Consider the following 22,891-nt stretch of genomic DNA (forward strand, 5'->3'; position numbering starts at 1 on the left):
TAACCTGCACATTGTGGGAGTTCTATAGAATCTATTGGACTACCCTGCATGTTGTGGGAGTTCTATAGAAGTATATTGGACTACCCTGCACATTGTGGGAGTTCTATATAAGTCTATTGGACTACCCTGCACGTTGTGGGAGTTTTATAGAAGTCTATTGGACTACCGTGCACGTTGTGGGAGTTCTATAGACGTCTATTGGACTACCCTGCACATTGTGGGAGTTCTATAGAAGTCTATTGGACTACCCTGCACATTGTGGGAGTTCTATAGAAGTCTATTGGACTACCCTGCACGTTGTGGGAGTTCTATAGAAGTCTATTGGACTACCCTGCACGTTGTGGGAGTTCTATAGAAGTCTATTGGACTACCCTGCACGTTGTGGGAGTTCTATAGAAGTCTATTGGACTACCCTGCACATTGTGGGAGTTCTATAGAAGTCTATTGGACTACCCTGCACGTTGTGGGAGTTCTATAGAAGTCTATTGGACTACCCTGCATGTTGTGGGAGTTCTAGAGAAGTCTATTGGACGACCCTGCACATTGACTCCTCCCCCGTACCTTGGAGTGCCAGCGCCGTGGAGTCCAGCAGGCGGGACCAGTCCAGGTGGGACGAGGCACTGGGGAGCGACAGCAGCCCAGCGTCAGCCATCTTGGATCTCTCTGTCAGACAGCTGTCGGAGAGACTGAGCTTGTCTGTGGAGACAGAGGAAGTGGTCATATTATTATTATTTGTATTTTATTTGCAAATGTGTTGCTGCTGAGCTTTATTCATTTGGAGTCACAGTCAGTCACACTCACTCTTCTGCAGAGGAAGGCAGTGGCGGCTGATGCGCGGCGGCAGGGTGTTGTGGTACGGCAAGGTGTTGTGGTACGGCGCTGTGTCGCAGAGCGGGGAGTCGCCCGCCAGTGCCCACTCCAGCAGCGAGGTACGGGAGCTGACGAGGGACACGCTCCTTCTGCGGCTGCACAGGCTGCTGTCCGACAGTGTCCGGTACACAGGTCGCATCGGGGACAACGGGAAAATGCCAGGACCGACACTAAGACCGCTGCCAGGGATGCCACCTAGAGTCTGGACGGAAAGACGGAGAAGACATTGCTCTGTTAGGACTCAAGACAAAAGAATGGTGCAGGGATGATGTATGCCAAACAAGAAGTTAGCATCGCCCTGGGTTCCCTTGACCAAAAGAAAATAAGCTCTGTGGTAAAAACAAAAGTTTATGTTACTTAGAAATTTGTGTTCAGTAAAATAATCTTCACAAATCACTTTTATGTTTTTTTTTAAGTGCAAATGCAATAACCAGAAAACGCTTCAAAAACCATAAAAGTGGTGTTCAATTGTGAAGATGATCTTACTGGTCACAAAGATCAGAAATGTTTGTTCACCACAGACCTTTCAGGCATCGAACCGAAAAACCCATTCTAAAAGCCCATTGACTTCCAGATGAGGGAACCCATGCTAATGCATTTACTCTGTTTTCACACACAACGATAAAAACACACAAATTAAATATAAAAGTATGTGCGAGGGAGTGGTAGAAACCTAAATATAATTTAAAGGATTAACTGTTGTATATATTTTTGCAAGAAATAATTGAACCGACAAGCTATATGAAAAATATTAGTGAAAGTAGAACTTCCGTGTGTAAGGTTAAAGGAAATTGTTTATTTCTTTGAAGTAGCTGATTGTAAATTTTCCATGTAGCCTTGATCTTGCTCCATAAACTATCTATATTGTAAACTGGTCTTGATCTTTGCTCCGTAAACTATCTATATTGTAAACTGGTCACTGAAGAACCTTTTCTCCGCTGCTCTAAGCACACATGGGCAAAATGTGGCCCCAGGGCCTGACCCGGCCCCTGAACCATCTCAATCCACAAAATCTATAAAAGGCAGAATTATGTTAGTACATCTCATCTGCTAAAGCCATTGGCTTTGTATCACTATTATATTGGGAGTGTTGGCATGTATGATGTCTAATGTGGGTCCCTTCGCTTACTTTGTGTAAGTCAATATGGCCCTCTGGGAAAAACATGTTGCCCACCCCTTAGCAGCTAAGGTGATGAATGTATTTGTTTTTGTACACTTTGTAAGTACCGGTAGCTACATTTAAGGGTGTTAGCGATGAAATGTCTTTTCTATGGAGTTCTATCACTCAATCGTGCATAAAGGCAGAGAATAAGGAAAGCCGGGCGTGGATCAGGGACCGCCAGGGGTCGTTGAAGGTGATCCAGCAGTCCTTCTAGGGTTTTACAACAAAATTTGTTTTAATTTGTTTTAATTTGTTTTAATTTGTTTTAATTTAATTTAATTTAATTTAATTTAATTTAATTTAGACTCACCTTCCCTCCTTCTGCTTCAGCCAGCATCAATCTGAGGAGGGATTCTCTGACCGGACCGGATCGAAGATCTGACATCAGCAAGGACTGGAGTCTGTGGAGGGAGGGAGAGAGAGAGAGGGAGGGAGAGAGAGAGAGGGAGAGAGAGGGAGAGTGTGTGAGAGAGAGAGATGTGGTTTTAACAGGACAGTTTGAACGGGACACAGCAGTAAAGTTGGACCTGAAGGACAGAACAGAACATGTGTGAGGAAGAACTGTCGAGAAGAGTCGGCTGGTTGTAAAGCAGCCGATGTGTGCCTGCCGTGCACGATGACTCCGTCCCAGAACTGGCCTCTGGCGCCCTTCGATACACCACTGGCCCTCGATACTAATAATAGTAATATTTGCAGTGTAAATGATCAGTTTGGTCATTTCTAATTTAGATGTGGAGTTCATTCCCAAATGACTCTGGAGAATCGAGCATTTTAGCCCAAAACTTGGGTCAACCTCTCACAAATTGCAACAAAGCTCAATGGATGTTGTGTCCTCAATATGTTCTGAATGAGAGAGAGAAAAAAACAATCCTAAGCAATTGTATGATGGGAAAGTTTTGAAAATCACCCAATGATCCTACCAAAAATGCCTTTTTAGCCCGCCAGTCTACAGTGCGTGATGTCTGTGACAGTTCACAAAACGTTAACAAATCCATTGAGTTTGTTTTTTTGTTGCAATTTGTGGAAGGTCAAGTTACATTATGACGGGACCAAAAGGTTTCAGATTTATTGAACCAACGATTGAAGTTCCTTCATCATTTGGTTTCATGTTACAGCAGTTATTGTTTCTGTTATCTGACCTTAACCCGCTCACTGGACTTCTGGAAATATTCAGTCTCTCCTTTAGCGTCTGACCGGAACGCGATGATCAATAACATGCAGTGAAAACCCATCTGCTGCTCTGAGACATGGAAATAAATATGAACGTCTTAAGTTTGACTGACAGGTGAGCTGCTGTCTCACCTGATAGATTCCTCCAATAGGGAACAGTCCTCTGCTTTCTTCCAGCCAATCTGGTCCTCCGGTCCCAGCAGAGGGCGTGTCTCCTGGCGCCCTGCATTTTTGGAGGATTCGGCAGAGGTACAGCTCTTCAGTACACGCTCTGACGGGCTTTCTGACCGCCGAGAGCCACTGTGAAACAGGAAGTAGAGGAAATGTATAGAGTTTATTTGCTGACTGATTGTGTATACAGCATACAGTATAGAAATATGGACGGAGAATGGAAATAGAAAAGTTAGATACAATTTACACAATATCACAACATCACAATGCCACAAAGTATGAGATAAATATCATTTGTTCAATATATAATCAACCCCTTTACACTTGACAATCAAATGCATTTTGGGTGATCGGATAGTGTTTGACCACATTAAAGTACAGGTGTAAATGCACCCCAGACACATTGAGGACAGATTGTGATCTGATCTCTGCAGGTGGTCATTGTGACCGCATTGAACACTCACGTAAATGAAAATGCATCCTCAATAACATACAACAAGGGTCATCATCACGTGACTTTTTTCCCGCAGGACAACATAATATGTATGCTGCAATGATGTCACATAAATGTATCAATTGTTATAAAGACAAAAGAAAAAACAAAGCGGAAATTTAATCTCACAGAAATGCATTTAAATCACACAGAGAACAATAATAACGTAATTTGCACACATCAACAATTATTTACATTTTTCCACAAAGAAGTCCTTTAATTCTTTTCACCCACCGGAAGAGTTGTGCCAACCAGGTTTAGAGAATAAGAGTTCTTCCTCATGCTATAAGCCTCAAGACAGACAGCACCACTCATAATGTTCATGTCAAAGTTTAAGTCCACCCAAGTTCTACCTTGGTGAAGAAAAGGCAGACCGTGAATGTTACGTTATACATGACACACTGCGTGCCTCGTGGGCGATGGGGCCATGGGGGCTGGGGCCCGTCAGACCAGTAGTGACAGTATGGGGGACTGAGCGCCACTCAGACATGGCTGTGGACTAGATATGGGCACTGTGCAATTTTGACAACTAGTATTTTAGTATTTTAGTAACCGTGCAATTGTATCTTCTTAATCTTTTAACCAGAAACCTGCCTGTCATGTTACCGTCTTGTACTGTCTGCATTGTCCTGTATTGTCATGTTTGTTGGTTTGTGCTATGTCCTGTCTCATTTTGTCTTTGGCCTGGGAGCTGCTACACTGGATACCTGAATTTCCTCACGGATTAATAAAGTACTTACCTACCTACCTACGTTGTACGCACTGCTCGGCTTAACAACATCATTCGAGCACTATATTCAGCTAAAATCAAAATTTTAATTATGCACAAACCCTACCTACAGTGTGCCGTGGATAGTTTTTGCATTTTATTGCATTGCATTTTAATGTTTTTATTGAGACCATGCAAATGATGCAATGAGTCTTTCACAAGATGGTAAAATAGTCTGTTTACCTGGACAGAGACGAGATCTCACTCAGATCGCCCAGACTCCCGTCAGTCACGTTTCCGGCTGAGGTTGACGGGTCGATTCCCCGGGTCAGGCCCGCCTCCCTGCGCTGCGCCTGGCCGCCGGCCTCGGGCCGAGGGGAGAGCAGGGGCGGCACGCAGGGCGCCGTGTCGATGCCGCTGTCGGTCGACGCCCCGCTGATGTAGGTGAGGCCCAGTGCCTCAGTGTCCAGGGGCTCGGGGTCCGGGGGCTCAGGGGGGTCCGGGGTGTCGGAGGCCTGGAAGCGTTTGTCGTCGCTGCTGCTGCCGCTGCTGGACAGTGTGTTGCTGCTGCACGGGCTGGAGCAGCTCTTCTCTCCACACTGCTGCAAAACACAATTCTGTTCAGACCATGACTTTATGAAACAGAGGTGCTTTCTTTCCTATGATGGGCCAAAAATAAATGTTGATGTTATAAGAAATTACATTACATTAAAATGTATATTTTATAGACAATTTACATTCTCAATCTAAAATACATTTTCAAAAATAATAAAAATGTTATTAGAACTTAAACACTTTTATTAGATTTAGAGTTGATTAAAAAAAGCTTAAACACTTTCAAAGGGAAATACACCTTCCTGACAGAAAGTGCATGCAACTCAAGGTTCAAAACCCTAACCCTACCCATTCTCATTCAGATATCTTGAGGTGAAGGGACCCCTTTGAAAATGCCCACGCCAATTTTTCCCTCGCCAAAGTTTAGCCTAGATTTGGAGCGTTATTTAGCCCCCTTGCCGACATGCTAGTTTGACATGGTTGATACCACTCGATTCCTTAGGTCTTCTAGTATCATATGGTATGAGAAGCATCACGCGAAGACAAATCCATGGTGGGACAAAACAAACCGAGGTCAGGCCAAAGTTGGCCCGCGGGCCCCAGATTTGTCAGCCATGGTATACAAGATGGTGGCAGTGGTAGGAAGTGGAGATGCATCATCTCCACTTCCATGCAAAAGTGAAGCCAAAATATCTTGTTTCCGCGAGCTGCCATCTTGCTTGTGTGACGTCATTTGGAGGCAAAGTCTGTGCACTAGAGACGACTGGCGGGATGATGGTCCACGGGAAACGCCCCCTCAGCCGTTCCGCCGTCTGACGGAGGCTTGAGAGTGGCGGTCACAGCTGTCAATCATGATGTCATACCCCCTTTTTATATCATCAAATAGTGAATTAAAAACAAACATATCAAAATGTATTTGATGTGTACTTGTACGTGATTTTTGTTTAGTTTGGCTCATGTCCCATCAGCTAACATGGAGGGGGCGGGACTTATGACCTAATATGGAACCAGCCACCAGGGGGGCAATCGAGATGTTTTGGCTTCACTTTTGAGGAGCTGTAATGACGTCCATCTTGTAGCTTATACAGTCAATGGTTCAAACACAATGTCCACATTCTGATTCCTCCCCCACATGTGACTCACATCTGATGTTTGCTAATCAGCTAAACATGTATGGAGCTTCATTGTCTCAGTTCCCATCTGGACTATGTGGATGCATCGGATCTCACTTATCTGAACCTCCCAGAATCCTACAAGGATAGATATGAATAAGTAGATGGACTAAATTTAGTCAGTCTATAACCATTTTGCTCAACTAGAGACTGAGGACAATCTTCCAGCTTCCGTTGTTAAAGTTGGGTGGAAACAATCCGAGAGTAAAAAAAAACTTAATTGCAGAGCCAATCCAACATGTTTAGGGCAGCAGCCCTAATCCAACATGTTTAGGGCAGCAGCCCTAATGCACTATCTTGCATTTAGAAATCCCCAGACGATTGGTAGGCGGGGAGATCTCAGACTGTCTGACGCCGAGAGACTAGATCACCAGTCAGTCAGTCCAGACAGTCACCATAGAAACCTGAAGGTCCCTCAAAGTTCTTTTACTTCTTAGAGATACTCACTCGGAGTTGGCGGCTGGACTGCTTCTGCTGGCTCCTCTCCCTCATGTTTGAGATCTTGGTGGATGGGTGATGCCACTTCGCCTCTGCAGGAGAAGAGGAAGTCATTTTGGGTCTTGTTTGTTTTGGTTCAGATATCATATTCTCATTTTCTACATTCCTGTGGTTGAAGTGGATCACAAGGTCCAGCCCATCTGCAGCCGCTTCCAGTTCCACAGGAGAGCCCTGCATTCTGGCCCGAGCCCGAGGGGCCAGAGGCCAGGCCCACTTTCACATCACTAGCTAGCGCCCGGGTCGGGCCCGGGTTTGACCCCCCACCCCCCTTTTTTTTAAATAGCTCAGGACATACATGGTCTATAAGAATATCATAGCAATCAAATAAACTACCGGTACTAATTTGAGGAATTAACAGTAAAACGAAATAAAGATATAGAGCTGAACAGTCACGTGACATCTCTTGTCCCAGAAGAGTTCTCCATTCATTTTCTCCATAGACATTTAGAAAAAAAAATTAAATAAAACTTAGGACATCAACAGGGAATCTGCAGCTTTCAGAAAGCCAAATTAAGACCTTTAAAGACATTATAATGTCACCTGGAATTAAATTTGAGACCAATTTAAGAACCAACTGAAGACACAAAGCTGCTCTGACTGAACATCTGCAGAAAGTGAAGCTAGAAACAGTCAAGAGTAAAGAAGAGGACAGCAGGAAATGATCATTAAGAGACAGGAAGTCCTGCTGTGTTTGGTTTAGCAGACTCTGCCGTGTGTGTGTGTGTGTGCGTGTGTGTGTGTGTGTGTGTGTGTGTGTGTGTGTGTGTGTGTGTGTGTGCGCGTGTGTGCGTGTGTGTGCGTGTGTGTGCGTGCGTGCGTGCATGCGTGCGTGCATGTGTGTGTGTGTGTGTGCGCGTGTGTGCGTGCGTGTGTGTACCTGCAGAGTGGGTCCTCGCCAGTCTGGACTCTCTCCCTCCTTTAGTGCTGCTGGATGGATCTATGAGGCCAGGCTGACATCTGGACAGAGAAGACATAATAACAATGATGTCAACAACTTTTCACCACAAATACATTCTGTCACTAATTCAACACAAACAAGACATGGTGGAAACCTCGTATATGTGTGTGCTGGTCTGGGAGAAGCCTTCCTTCACATGTCGCTGATACTTATTGTTGGCAATGAGCCAAACTAGATTGAGTTTTGCAGGTATTTTGAGATCTTGAGTGAGTTGGTTACTGTAATCTCCGTAGTACATCATGGTGAATAATTATGTTCATAAAACAAAAGGGAAACGTACCGGTATTTATTTTTATGGTTTTGGTGCAATGCCACTGCAGAAAATGTAATCAAAATGTTTAAAGCCATTTTTCTCATGTTTTACTTTTAGACAAATAAGTAACTGATTAAAATACTCTGAGGGAGCTATCTCAATAATTTAAAAAGTTATATATAGTCAGAGTTTCTAATTTATGGAAATATCAAGATCATCCTTTTTAATGGCTAGCGATAGCTAGCAGTGCTTCATCACCCTATACGTCCGTTAAATAGAGGAGAGAGGAGACCGTGGTGTGTGCAGCCGGCTGCTACCTTTATGTTTCTTCCGTGACACTGTCCAACTAGCAGCACTAACAGTGTCGCGCATGCGCCAACTGACGCAAACGGAACACTGTGGTGGAGCCACGTGCCACAGCCAACCAATGGTGTAACTTCATCACTCACTCACTCACATTCACGTTAGGGGTCCAGCCAAAAAGAAGTTACAAATCCCTTACCAACTTATTATACAAGATATTCATCAGAATTAAACAGTGAAGTGCAGACAAACTTGATCCATGTGAGAAAATAAGTTATGCAAATTTGCACATTTGTTACAAAATGTTCTCATTAACAGTTAAACTAACAAGGCGTTTTCATTAACAGTTAAACTAACAAGATGTTTTCATTAACAGTTAAACTAACAAGGCGTTTTCATTAACAGAAAACTCTTGTCTGCTTTTAACTAAACGTCCCACAATGCTTTGCTGCTGGCAGGGTTAGAGGAATGTACAGAAGCTATTTCAGTCTCTGCATGGAGACTTTATCCACACTGCTGCCAGGCTGAGAAACCTGACACTGTGTGTGTGTGTGTGTGTGTGTGTGTGTGTGTGTGTGTGTGTGTGTCTGTTGTTTTCTGTGTGTGTGTGTGTGTGTGTGTTGTTTGTGTGTGTGTGTTGTTTGTGTGTGTGTGTATTGTTTGTGTGTTTGTGCATGTGTGTGTGTTTTGTGTTTGTGTGTGTGTGTGTGTGTGTGTGTGTGTGTGTGTGTGTGAAACAGTAGTAGTAGTAGAGAAGGTATCAGCACTTCCTCCTGAATAATCATTTACTAGAGATTCAAATATAATGCTAATAACAATGATACTATTCTTATAGTAATAATGGCAATAATAGATCATATCTTGTATTGATCAAATGTACACAGTCACCTCTATTGTACGTGCAAGAATGAAGGAAAAACATTGATGATTTGCAGAAGGCGTTTGATTGGATTGACTTCTTCAATATGTAAGGGTTAATGTACGACGAGGTGTCCATTATCACTTTTTAAGGGACGACGTGGAGGCGTGAACCGTCCGAGGCGAAGCCGAGGATGGTTTGCCTCCGCGAAGTCCCTTAAAAAGTGATAATGGACACCTCGAAGTGCATTAACCCGCTTTTATACCATGGTCTGAGTGAATACTCGATTCTGATTGGCTGCAAGGTGTCCATTAAAAAGTGATATTGTACAGTGATAATGGACACCTAGCTAAATGGTCTGTTCACCGTTCATATCAATGCGCCATAGTTTCATCAGTGTTATCAGGAGAGCAGTTTGAGCTCTATACCCCTGTTAAGGGTTAATATGACAATTTTGGATGTTGAGAAAAAAATTGACTCGGTCAAAGTAAGTATTTAAATCACCCCTGTGTGCTCAGTTTATCAAAAATAACTCTTATTTACTATTTTGATTTTCGTTTCGGAGATTTTTAACCTCGCGTCACCAGGCTCTTCTCGGCGACAAAGAGGATATTTCCCTCGCTCGTGCACGAGCCCGGCCTTTGACACAGAGAGAGAGAGAGAGAGAGAGAGAGAGAGAGAGAGAGAGAGAGAGAGAGAGAGAGAGAGAGAGAGAGAGAGAGAGAGAGAGAATTTTCGTTTCGGAGATTCCCTCTCCTGAGAGAAGCCGGCTCTGTTCTGGTCAGCTGACAGAAACCGGGCTCTCAGCTGTCAACTGTCAAACCTCCTGTTTACAACTTGCAGCAACCAGCAGCCAGGCGCTCTGGGAGAGCGCGCGCTGCCTCTTATCACTGATACAAATCAAGGGGTCCACCCGCTATGCACAAATCAAGTCAAAGAGGAAAAAGACGAGATCAACAAAAAGAAAACAACGCAATGGGCAGTTAACAGCAACACACTGAGAGACGTCCTTGTACAAAACATACCTGGACTCCAACATACTGAAAGCAGATAGTTTTCACTCTACTCCTGCCTCGCGCCATTTACGTCTTATAAGACCCGCAGACGTTAACGCAGAGAGTTCTCTCTGCATGTCACCACATACAGCCCCCGCTGCTCTGTGTTACTTCCTGAAACTCGATCGCTCTTAAATGTTAATATACTTGGCCAATACGTATCTATCATACAAAATAAAGCAAGCTGCCAAACGGTAATGTCTTCATTTAATGTAGAACGCAAAACATCGTTAAACCTGCATTCCTGTGATAAAGTTAACGTTTGAGTCGGCTTTAAAACGGAGCGGGTGGTGGAGGTGGGAGGGACTATTTTATTTCGTGGAAGACTGATTTACAGTATGAATAACAGACATTTAGCCATTTAGATTGCTTTATTTATTACACATGGAAATATAAATGACTGGTCTTATTGTTTTGTTGGCAAGTGACCATGGTATAAGTTGTTAAACTCTGGGGTCAATGGAAATTCTATTATGTCTCCTTATCAAGCACCTGTTGCTCGTGTCCAGGTTAATGAATATTCTACTGGATGGTTCCTCCAACAATTCAGCGTGAAACAAGGAGATGTTTTGCCCCAACTTTATTTTCCATTTTTGTTAATGATTTAGCTTTTCAAATTAAGGCACTCAACATGGGAGTTAAAGTTGATGACCAGACTGTGGGCATATTATTGTACACAGATGACAGTCTTACTTGCTGAGCGCGAAAATTACCTGCAGATCATGTTGAACATTGTTGTGGAATGGTGCTGGAAATGGAGACTTATGGTAAATCGAGACAAAACACAAATAGTACATTTTAGACAGAAATCAAAGGAGAAAAGTTATTTTGTATTTAATTTTGGTCCAGTAGTACTATCATATACGGATCAGTATAAATATCTTGGCTTGACGCTGGACGAGCATGACTTTTAAGGAGGGAGTCAGTGTTCTAGCTCAGTCAGCGGGCCGGGCAGAGCACTGGTCGTTGTTGTTCTGTATTCAGAGTTGGCAAAGTCCACATAATATTGTGTCAGAAAGCAAGTCAGGTTCAGCAAAGCACTGTGAAGTTTGTTCCAGCGTCTCCCTGACAATCATCACAGGGTAGTCTCTGTTGTGTGATTCAACAGCACGATGCCTCGCATGAAACTAGTTTTCTTCCAAATATACTACAAATCTTTTAAACCTGCCGCCAGCGTAGTGACAGGAGTGTGAACACGCAACGTCAAACGTATTCGCCTGGTTCCGCTTCGTCTTCATCATTAGGGTGGGAACGGTAAAAACAAAACAAAGACAAAAAAATATCTATATATACCGATTGCAGCACCGAACGTCAAGGAAACGTATCGATACAGGTACCAATTAATCACTATAAATAATAATAATAATAATAGTAAATAAAACCTGATTCTAACTACAATAATTAAACAGTAAATAACGGTTACAATATTGTTAGTGAAAGGGTGTGGTGGTTTCGGAGCACCTAAGACAGGCATGTCCAAAGTCCGGCCCTGGGGCCAATTGTGGCCCGTGGACAGATTTTAAATGGCCCTCGGCTTGTCTCTCAAAATATACTATGTGTGGCCCTCCACACGGTATTGGTTAATCAAGCAAGTTCAATTTGCATTTTCTCCCTTCACCTAACAATGACAGCACTATCATACAGTTTGTACAAGCACCAAGTAGGAACAGCACAGGCAGAACTAATGTTTTCAGATGGTAAACAAAATACTTACACTTGTATGTGATTTTTTATTTTATTTTTTCTATAACCCATATGATGGGAGAAGCACCTGGCCCCCCGGCATTTTCACATGATCTAATCTGGCCCCCATTCAAAAAAGTTTGGACACCCCTGACCTAGGGCAGATATTTCAATCAGTAGCTCAGGCATGGCAGCTAAATGAGGTACCAAAATCGGTGTTGCAATTCGGTACCGGTAGTACCAGTTGTAGTGGTACCGGGTTTCTTTCACCCAAACCGAGTCTGAACTGGTCTGGATCGGTCTGAAGTTCTCTGGACTGGTCTGAACTGGTCTGGACCAGTTCTGAAGTGGCTCACCCTGTGCCGTAGGTGTGGCTCTGCCAGGTGCCGTTGGGTCCCGGGTCACTGGAGGTGGACTGGTTGCTGGGCGAGTTGCAGAACAGCTGACTGAGATCGCCACGACAACGTAGGCCCGAGGGAGACACGTCGTAGTCCTGATGCATTCTGGAGAGGAAAACAGACTATTGGTTTGTGGACTTTTTGAAGCCTTGAGTTTGGCACCATCTTGGTTATCTGGAGCCAGAAGCAGCTAGCGTGAGACCAGGGCTTTCCCACAGAGCCGCTATTCGTCCGTGATCGGTGAGCTGCGAGATCACTGGAGAGGCAACCTGTCAATCACGCCCCAAAGCATAGTCTGCTTTATCATCTATTTGACTCTAAATGGGGCCATAGCTGTGTGCTAACCAATTTTTTTTCCTTGCCGCATGTTTTAAGGAAGAAGCAATTGTGGCGACCAATCAAAGGAGTTCAGGGGCGGGGTTTCCCCAGCCCATACTAGGAAGAAATGTTGGTCCAGGAACAACTGTTGGTGAAATCAGATCGTGTGCTGCTGCCTTGCTCTTCCCACTGAGCCACACAGGGAAGTGAACTCCCAACCTCCACAGTGAACTGCTCAGGACCCTATAAGCCACACAGCAATATCAATGTGGGAATCCATAAGTCAAAACAAAGCACACACAAAAACTCTGGGGGGGGGGGGCTCGTTTCAATACCTGAATATCCAGAACTCAATGCTGAGGCTCTCGGCCACGCCCCTTCATGCTAATTTTGCCAACCGCCAATATCTGGTTCTTCCTGTATATACAGTCTGAGCAGCATCAATCAGCACTACAAAAGCAATGTGGAGCTAACAGATGAGCTATTTGACAGCGTTCTTACGCAAGTTGCTAGAAGCGCTATTATCCAGGTTTTCTTCAACCATGCCGACAGATTTTCATGCAAATAGAAAATCTGTCTTGAGAGATTACAGTAGTATTAACAACCGCTTATCATTTTCTACCTGATTCTGTTAATTATTTGTACAAACAGAAACATTATTTGTAGAAACAGAAACAAGAGAAAACTGTGCAGGTGAGATTAAAAAATAAATAAATACTCAGTTTGTGCAGGCCGGGTACTGACTTTTTCCTAGTGTATCGCCAGCCAGCCTTTGTGCACAAACACACGGCCATGAGGTTCTGAAAGATGAACCAAGAGGCTTTGAAGCACATTTCTAACAATCACATCGCATGTAGCAGTGATCTGATGTGCATGTAGCAGTGATCTGATGTGCATGTAGCAGTGATCTGATGTGCATGTAGCAGTGATCTGATGTGCATGTAGCAGTGATCTGATGTGCATGTAGCAGTGATCTGATGTGTATGTAGCAGTGATCTGATGTGCATGTAGCAGTGATCTGATGTGCATGTAGCAGTGATCTGATGTGCATGTAGCAGTGATCTGATGTGCATGTAGCAGTGATCTGATGTGCATGTAGCAGTGATCTGATGTGTATGTAGCAGTGATCTGATGTGTATGTAGCAGTGATCTGATGTGCATGTAGCAGTGATCTGATGTGTATGTAGCAGTGATCTGATGTGCATGTAGCAGTGATCTGATGTGTATGTAGCAGTGATCTGATGTGTATGTAGCAGTGATCTGATGTGCATGTAGCAGTGATCTGATGTGTATGTAGCAGTGATCTGATGTGTATGTAGCAGTGATCTGATGTGCATGTAGCAGTGATCTGATGTGTATGTAGCAGTGATCTGATGTGTATGTAGCAGTGATCTGATGTGCATGTAGCAGTGATCTGATGTGTATGTAGCAGTGATCTGATGTGTATGTAGCAGTGTATGTAGCAGTGATCTGATGTGCATGTAGCAGTGTATGTAGCAGTGATCTGATGTGCATGTAGCAGTGATCTGATGTGTATGTAGTAGGGGTGTCACAATATATCGTCCCACGAAATTTCGCGATAGTAAAACGTCACGATATGTATCGTTGAGATGAAATCTCATATCGTGAATTTTTTTTTTTTTTTTTTTTTTTTTTTTTTTTCAAAAGTAGACAAAGAAACGTCTTTGTTTGTTGAAGTTCAATGTGTGGAAAGTAGTTCAGTTGAACAAGTCTCTGAAGAGACACATGAGAAGTTATACAGGAGAGAAACCATTCAATTGAGTTTCTGGCAAAACTGTTTACTTGACAGGAAAAACTGAAGATGCATAAAAAATAGACTAAGAAAAGTCTTGTTGTTTGAGTTTGAAGAAAAACTGAAGATGCATAATGAGAATTTATACTGCTGAGAAACCTTTTAGTTCAAAGTAAATCTAAGTGACGGTGTAACTCATTCTATTTCAAGATAAGCCTTATCTCCAATCTCATGTTTTTTCTAGTTGTTATTGTAATAACAATTTCCCACAACAGCATGTTTTGTATTTGTGCATTTCAAATAAAATACTACTTTTCCAGTCATATATTGTCATTATTCAAGTTTAAAAAAATATTGTTAAAATCGTATCGTATCGTATCGTTATCGTGAACCCAGTATCGTGATACGTATCGTATCGTGAACTGAGTGTATCGTGACACCCCTAGTATGTAGCAGTGATCTGATGTGCATGTAGCAGTGATCTGATGTGTATGTAGCAGTGATCTGATGTGCATGTAGCAGTGATCTGATGTGCATGTAGCAGTGATCTGATGTGCATGTAGCAGTGATCTGATGTGCATGTAGCAGTGATCTGATGTGCATGTAGCAGTGATCTGATGTGCATGTAGCAGTGATCTGATGTGCATGTAGCAGTGATCTGATGTGCATGTAGCAGTGATCTGATGTGCATGTAGCAGTGATCTGATGTGCATGTAGCAGTGATCTGATGTGCATGTAGCAGTGATCTGATGTGCATGTAGCAGTGATCTGATGTGTATGTAGCAGTGATCTGATGTGCATGTAGCAGTGATCTGATGTGCATGTAGCAGTGATCTGATGTGTATGTAGCAGTGATCTGACTGCAGGTTGGCACTGAGGTAAGATAAGCAAGAGAACCTATTCTGTGGCTTAGATTGGTTTAAAGTAGATTTAGGAAAAAGAGAGAATTTAATATAACACAATAAGAAAATTCATTCACATAGCGTATCATTTAAGATCTAAGTATGCATATGAATTTACTCACAAAGTAAAAAAATATATGCTAAAAATTTTGCACTTGGACCTTTTGTATCTTATATTTGACTATAACACTCTCCTATTTTCTTTTTATGCATTGTATTTAAGCACTTTAAATTGCCTCTGTGTATGAAATGTGCTATACTGCCTAAACCTGCACAGGCTTAAAAAACATCCCACTTAAGAGAAACAAAGGCACCATCTGAATGCAGCTCAGTGAAGATGAGTGTAAAGGTTGTTACAGATGTGTGATCCAGTCACACCTTTAATTGGAGCTGCAGCGGTGTGAAAACAACGGCAGAACAGCTGGAATGTCAAATGTGAGACTGAGGTTTGAAGTCTGGGAATTATTTTCACCTATCTTGAAGCCTGTGTATTTTTAAGCAGTGCAGCTGCTTCTATAAGTGACTTTGTGTGTTTGTGGGGGAGATGTGTGCGTGGAGATGTGTGTGTGGAGATGTGTGTGTGTGGAGATGTGTGTGTGTGGAGATGTGTGTGTGTGGAGATGTGTGTGTGTGGAGATGTGTGTGTGTGGAGATGTATGTGTGTGGAGATGTGTGTGTGTGTGGAGATGTGTGTGCGTGGAGATGTGTGTGTGTGGAGAGTGTGTAGATGTGTGGTGAGCGTTCTGGCGCAAACTGGCTGCCGTGCATCACCCAGGTGGGTGCTACACATCACCCAGGTGGGTGCTACACATCACCCAGGTGGGTGCTACACATCACCCAGGTGGGTGCTACACATCACCCAGGTGGGTGCTGCACATCACCCAGGTGGGTGCTACACATCACCCAGGTGGGTGCTACACATCACCCAGGTGGGTGCTACACATCACCCAGGTGGGTGCTGCACATCACCCAGGTGGGTGCTACACATCACCCAGGTGGGTGCTGCACATCACCCAGGTGGGTGCTACACATCACCCAGGTGGGTGCTACACATCACCCAGGTGGGTGCTACACATCACCCAGGTGGGTGCTACACATCACCCAGGTGGGTGCTGCACATCACCCAGGTGGGTGCTACACATCACCCAGGTGGGTGCTACACATCACCCAGGTGGGTGCTACACATCGGTGGTGGATGAGTTGAGTTCCCTCCCCCTCTCTCCCCTGATATGTGAAGTGCTTTGAGTGTCTAGAAAGGCGCTATATAAATCCAATCAATTATTATTATTATTCTTATTACATGTACACCTGCTTTACTTCCTGCTTTACCGCATTAACTCATTGAGTGCCAGCCACTTTTGGAGAACGGACGCTCCCAGTGCCAGTTTCAGAGCATTTTCAGTGATTTCTCGAGGCCCACAGAATATTGTGTGATATTACTATGTAAACACCGAACACGCACAAAGAACAAGGAGACTCTCTTCTATCATCAGCAAAAAAAAGTTTATTGATATCATTTTCCGTTCTTTAGTTATCAGCCGGAGAAGATAGGTGGATTTCAGCAAAAACACACATTTCAATTTAGAAGCTGAGATATTCAGCCTTTTGTGAAATGAAGCATTTCAAGCACATCACTGACTCTGAAACGAATATTTTCTGATGTAATGACACCTCAAAAATAATTTCCTTCAATAAAACAGTGAAAACAAAGGAATTTTGTTTGGCCAAATAATATTTTTTAGCTGCAACCAGCAGCGCTGGCCCCTGCGTGCGCAGACCCTACACCTTCTTGCTGGTCTTGATTTACTGCTGGTGGGCATCAGATATTCTAGCTTGTTTGCCTGTCTCTGTCCATCGAGCCTGCTGTCTGGGTCTGTGTTTACTGTCAATGGTTGTATGCTGCCCTGCGTGCCCCACCCCACCCCCTCCTCCTCCGTGGGAGTGTCTCTGGTGGCTCTGCTGCGTTTGCTCAGCGTTTGCTCTGCACTGAAAAGTGCGCTGCACCCCGCTTTTTCACAGCGTGTCGCCGGCTCCCAGCTGAGAATAATGTAACTTTTCAGAAAGATGCTGGTGTCGGCAACTAAATCATATGGAGGGGCTATCGCAGCAGAGACGGAGGGGCTCAATTGTGGCAGCAGATTGACTGCTGTTCACAGGCACAGCTAACGTTATGCTTCATGCATATCGATGCATACCGATGCCGTTTCCGTTTCCATAACGACTTCTGTTTTTTACTCAACTTTCTCTAATCTGGAGAGCACTGTTGCCACCTAATGGGTCCGTAAAATAGGTTATACACATTCAACATGCCCCAAAATTTTACAGGAGATGGATCTGGCTTTGATCCACGTCCCACCATCAAAAAACGCAATTGACAACTTTAGTCGTCATTGGCACTCTACGTTACTATCCGAATTGACGACTATATTCGTCATTGGCACTCAATGAGTTAAAAGGGTTGCTGTGAGGAGAGTACCTGGTTCCTTCCGTCCTGTCGAAGGAGGCGCTCTGTGAGATCGAAGCCATAGTGTAATGGAACATGTGCTGCCCGGGGCTGAGGCCCTGATTGGGCGAGGCTCTGGAGAGGGGCGGGGCTATGGGCACGGCGGCGACTTGATGGCAAGCGGGGGGCGGTGGCCTGAAAGGCCCAGAGGCCACGCCCCCCTCCAACATCGGCACCCAGTGCAACTCCGACCAGCTCCTGCACACATGACAAGACAGTGCTTCTTCATATAAAATACTATAACCACATATTGTATAGTATATATAACTATATAACATACTATACTGTGTACATACAAGTATACACACACACATATATGTGTATGTATATATATATATACACACACACACACACACACACATATATGTACATATATATACATATATATACACATATATATATATATATACATACCTACATATACACACACACATATATATACACACACATATATATACGGTGTATATATATATACAGTATATATATATATATATATATATATATATATATATATATATATATGTGTGTGTGTATATGTATGTATGTACATACACACACATACACACATATCTATATCTATATCTATCTATATCTATATATATCTATATAAACATACATATATATATATATATATACAGTATATACATACAATCAATTGTAACAAATGATAAATAATCATGCATTAAGCAGTTAGGCATCTCAGGGCTTGTGGAGACTTGGATGCCAGTAAACAAGTAGTATGGAAGCTTTTTTTGGTTACATTTGAAAGTTGGTCACATTCACTGAAGTAATGAAGTTATGGTGAATGTATCTGGTCGCCTGGAAAACTCCACAAATGTTTTGTGGACTAAAAAACGTCACCTGACCTTCCTCCGGCACGGGGACGAGTAAATGAGTGAATTTTCATGTTTGGGTGAACGTATCTGTATAAGAGAGGCTGCTGACCTCCGTGGCGTTCCGTCCTCGTGCGGGTGGACCACGACCACGCTGACCACGGCCGACATGCGCAGGAGGTCCACCATCTGTTGGTGTGACAGCGTCGCCACGGCGACCTGGCAGATCTCCAGCAGCCTGGAGCCGGGGCGCAGGCCGGCCTGCCAGGCCGCGCCGCAGGGCTCCACCTCCCCCACCACGCCCTGCATGTTGACGTGGAAGCCCAGCTGGCCCTGCCCACCCCTCCGCAGTGTGCACTCCACTGCTGCACCACCAGCACCTACAGCCTGCACCGCACACACACAGACGTGCACACACACACACACACACACACACACACGCATACACACACACACACACATGCACGCGCACACACACACACACACCACACACACACACGTGCACACACACACATGCACGTGCACACACACACACGCGCGCGCACACACACACACAAAACTTTATCACTCAATAGTAATAGCCTTACAGCCTTAGACTGATGACATCATAATTGGCACTTGTGCGCATACTGACAGACATGCAGACATACTGACTGACACATTCTAGATAGATGATGTTTGTGGATGAAATGATGGACCTCATTACAAAGCAGAAAATCAAGCTCTCTGTTTGGTCTGACCTCTGAACTTTGATGACCAATCAAAATGTTACCTGAAGTCTGACCTCTGAACTTTGATGACCAATCAAAATGTTACCTGAAGTCTGACCTCTGAACTTTGATGACCAATCACAATGTTACCTGAAGTCTGACCTCTGAACTTTGATGACCAATCAAAATGTTACCTGAAGCCTCCTAGTGATTTCCCGCACGTCGTCCCAGCATCCCTCCCGGGCAGAGAAGGTGACGCACTCGCCGCGCTCGTAGAACAGCTTGATGGCGCCGGGCGTGGCGCTGCAGCCGATGACATCACTACAGGAGCAGTTGAACAGCACCTGTTTGGAAGCCTCCTCTATCAGCAGCACTACCTGCCTGGAGACAGCCAGCAGGCAGGCGGTGCCACGGGCGAGCAGCACGGACCAGGCCAGCGCCCCGGCGCTCTGCAGGTGAGCGTCTCTCCGCGGCGTGCTGCGCTCCTTCTTCTTGCCTCCCAGCATGATGAAGCTGAACCTGCTGCACAGATGGGAGGGAAAGGTGCTTTACTTCAAGGGACTTGAAGTAGTGATTCAACTTATTTACTGCACCGCGGTTTATGCCTCCGCCATTAGTTAATTCTTGAGTCCAATTGGAAGAAGTTCCGTCAAGGCGCTCCTGAGATGTTGCGTTACAGAGCTTGGAAATTGGGTGTGTGAGGTCACAGTGACCTTGAACTTTGAACTTTGCCCTTTAACCATCAAAGTCCCTTGTTTATCCTTGAGTGCAAGTTAATGTTTGAGACAAATTTGATGAAATTCTGTCAAGGCATTCCTGAGATATCGCGTTAACAAGCTTGAAAATGGCGTTTGAGAGGTCACAGTGACCTTGGACTTTGACCTTTGACCATCAAAATCTAATCAGATCATGCTTGAGTCCAAGTCGATGTTTGAGGCAAATTTGATTAAATTCCGTCATGCCATTCCTGAGATATCACGTTAACAAGCTTGAAAATGGCGTTCAAGAGGTCACAGTGACCTTGACCTTCGACCACCAAAATCTAATCAAATCATCCTTGAGTCTAAATCGATGTTTGAGGCAAATTTGATGAAATTCCGTCAAGGCATTCCTCAGATATCGCGTTAACGAACATCGGACGGACGTACGGACGGACAACCCGGATCCATAATGCCGCCGGCCTGGCTATCGCCGGCGGAGGCATAAAAAGTACAGGCTCTGAAATGTAATCACATATTTAAGTAAAAAGTATTTCTACCAGCTGTTTCTGTGCAAAGCTAACTGAAACTCACATCATATTTATAATTGATAATTGAAATTTTAATTTGAAAACTATTAAACTTGAAAGACCCCTGCAAACATGAACAAAGACTATATTTTGATTGCTAATCATTTCTGTGATATGGTTTCCCCACAACAAAGGTGCAAATAATATGTGAAAGCTGGAAGAGTGTGAGAGGAGAGAGACAGATGAACCACGTTACATCGTTTTTGTCTGTCGGACATTACAACTAAAGTAACTAGCCTGTTTTGAAAATGTAAGGAGGAGTAGAAAGTAGAGATGTTTGTGTTAAAATGTAGGGAGTAAAAGTAAAGTTGTCAGAAAAATAGAGTACAGATACCTGAAAAACCTGTTTAAGCACAGTAACAATGTAATTTGTAGCCATCTCTGACCTGGTGGCTGAGCAGTCCACCGGCGTGGCTGTGGAGAACGTCTCCACCAGGTCCTTGAGGTGCCGGTGTCTGGTGCGCGCTGCCACGGCGCGGGACGCGTGGGACTTGCGCGCGGCGTGCTCAGCGTTGATGATCTTGGTCAGGAGGAAGTCTCGGAAGGCGGGCGAGCTGGGGAACGTCAGGCCCACTGGGATGGGAGGCCCGAAGGGAGGGACGCCCTTCGATCTGCTCACAGCAACACTGCACAGCAAGGAGCAGAAGATGATCTGGTATTACTGTTTATATCTTCTTACAACACACACATACAACACACATACAACACACACATACAACACACATACAACACACACATACAACACACATACAACACACACATACAACACACATACAACACACACATACAACACACATACAACACACACATACAACACACATACAACCAGTGTTGGGAGTAACTCATTACAAAAGTAACATATTACATGTAATATATTACTTTTAGCAGTAACTCAGTAATATAACTTATTACTTATAGGATTTCAGTAATATTATACCAGTTACGTTGTCAAGTAACTCAAGTCACAAATTGAGTTACATTTTATTAACTCAAAGCACATATTTAAAAAAGATACAATCATTTCCTAATCAAACTGTGTTTTTATGCAAATAACCACTATAGATGACAATAACAAAGGAAAAGAATAACATTTAGAATTTTGGATTGTTTACACTGACTTCAAGGCGGTTGAAATAATTTTTCGGGATGGTTCGGCTGCTGCTGTTGTTTTGGTAAAAGTAATGCAAAAGTAGTGTAATAAGTAACGAGTTACTCTACACAGAAAGTAATATTGTAAAGTAACTTATTACTTTCAAATTAAAGTAACTAGTAATATGTAGTATATTACATTTTGAAATTAACTTGCCCAACACTGCATACAACACACACATACAACACACACATACAACACACATACAACACACACATACAACACACATACGACACACATACGACACAGGGGACAACTGTTGCCAAGAAACTTATCCTGAAGGAATGGAAATCCCCCTCTTCACCTCTAACATTGACACCAAATAAGGAAAAGCATAATAGGGCCCCTTTGAAAGACAGACACACAGTGTTGGAGCTGTGTCCTCCTCACCTGTAGCAGGCGCTGTCGGTGCAGGGGCTGTGGACGCGGACGATGATGAAGACGTGTTGGGAGTGGGAGCGGGTGTTTGTGGGCGTGAAGGGCAGAGCTCCGGGCTCCTGGAAGATCACTGTCACCGTGTCGCTGTCGATGTGTCGTCTCCGCAGAGGCTGGAGGACAGAAACACACAGAGAATCAAGACAAGAAGACATTCTGCCTGCAGGACTGAATCCTGCATATATACTGAGCACATGTCCTCCTCAAACTGACGGTGAAAAATGTTTGCCGTCACAAAATAAAAATTGTTTGACGACTTATTTGAGGGAGTGTAATTATGTTATCGATCACATTTGCTACCTGTTGCTCTTTGAAGTTGCGATGTTTGTCAGTTTGGTCAGCTCCCGTCCCCAGTTCGCCTCCGCACTTTTAAACATTGTTTACAGACGGGCTATGTAGTGTCCATCCCTGTCAGCAACGTAACGTAAGCAAAATAGCTCCATATTTCGCTCTCTAGACCGGAGAAGACCGCATGCGCTCACAACAGCCATGTTTGTTGTGTTGAAGCAAGCACTGAATGAGTGAAGGAGAGGAGGGGAGGGGGGGGACGCCCACGACACACCCACACGGACACACTGTCACATGCATGTAACGTTACATATTATTTATTTTAAAAGCACGCACATTATTTTTAACTCAGTGTAAATGAATGTCATGAAAACACATCTATTCACATCGAAAAAATAACAC

At 43.9% G+C, this 22,891-nt stretch overlaps 1 protein-coding gene across 1 annotated transcript in view; it reads right to left on the reverse strand.

The window, feature by feature from the left end:
- Nucleotides 1-787: 787 nt before the first annotated feature.
- LOC310776680 (signal-induced proliferation-associated 1-like protein 2) overlaps nucleotides 788-22,891 on the reverse strand; it is a gene marked incomplete at both ends in the record, with an annotated part of 44,961 nt that continues 22,857 nt past the window's right edge. Inside the window, 12 exons of the mRNA XM_083636840.1 lie at nucleotides 788-1,072; nucleotides 2,343-2,433; nucleotides 3,335-3,502; nucleotides 4,819-5,177; nucleotides 6,750-6,832; nucleotides 7,678-7,757; nucleotides 12,268-12,414; nucleotides 17,759-17,983; nucleotides 18,731-19,005; nucleotides 19,523-19,850; nucleotides 21,003-21,242; nucleotides 22,157-22,314. Of these exons, the coding sequence (XP_083492966.1) occupies nucleotides 788-1,072; nucleotides 2,343-2,433; nucleotides 3,335-3,502; nucleotides 4,819-5,177; nucleotides 6,750-6,832; nucleotides 7,678-7,757; nucleotides 12,268-12,414; nucleotides 17,759-17,983; nucleotides 18,731-19,005; nucleotides 19,523-19,850; nucleotides 21,003-21,242; nucleotides 22,157-22,314 (2,439 nt within the window). The remainder of the gene's footprint in view (nucleotides 1,073-2,342; nucleotides 2,434-3,334; nucleotides 3,503-4,818; nucleotides 5,178-6,749; nucleotides 6,833-7,677; nucleotides 7,758-12,267; nucleotides 12,415-17,758; nucleotides 17,984-18,730; nucleotides 19,006-19,522; nucleotides 19,851-21,002; nucleotides 21,243-22,156; nucleotides 22,315-22,891) is intronic.

This window comes from Poromitra crassiceps (assembly GCF_964638095.1).
Source record: "Poromitra crassiceps genome assembly, chromosome: 5".
Classification (NCBI taxonomy): Eukaryota; Metazoa; Chordata; class Actinopteri; order Beryciformes; family Melamphaidae; genus Poromitra; species Poromitra crassiceps.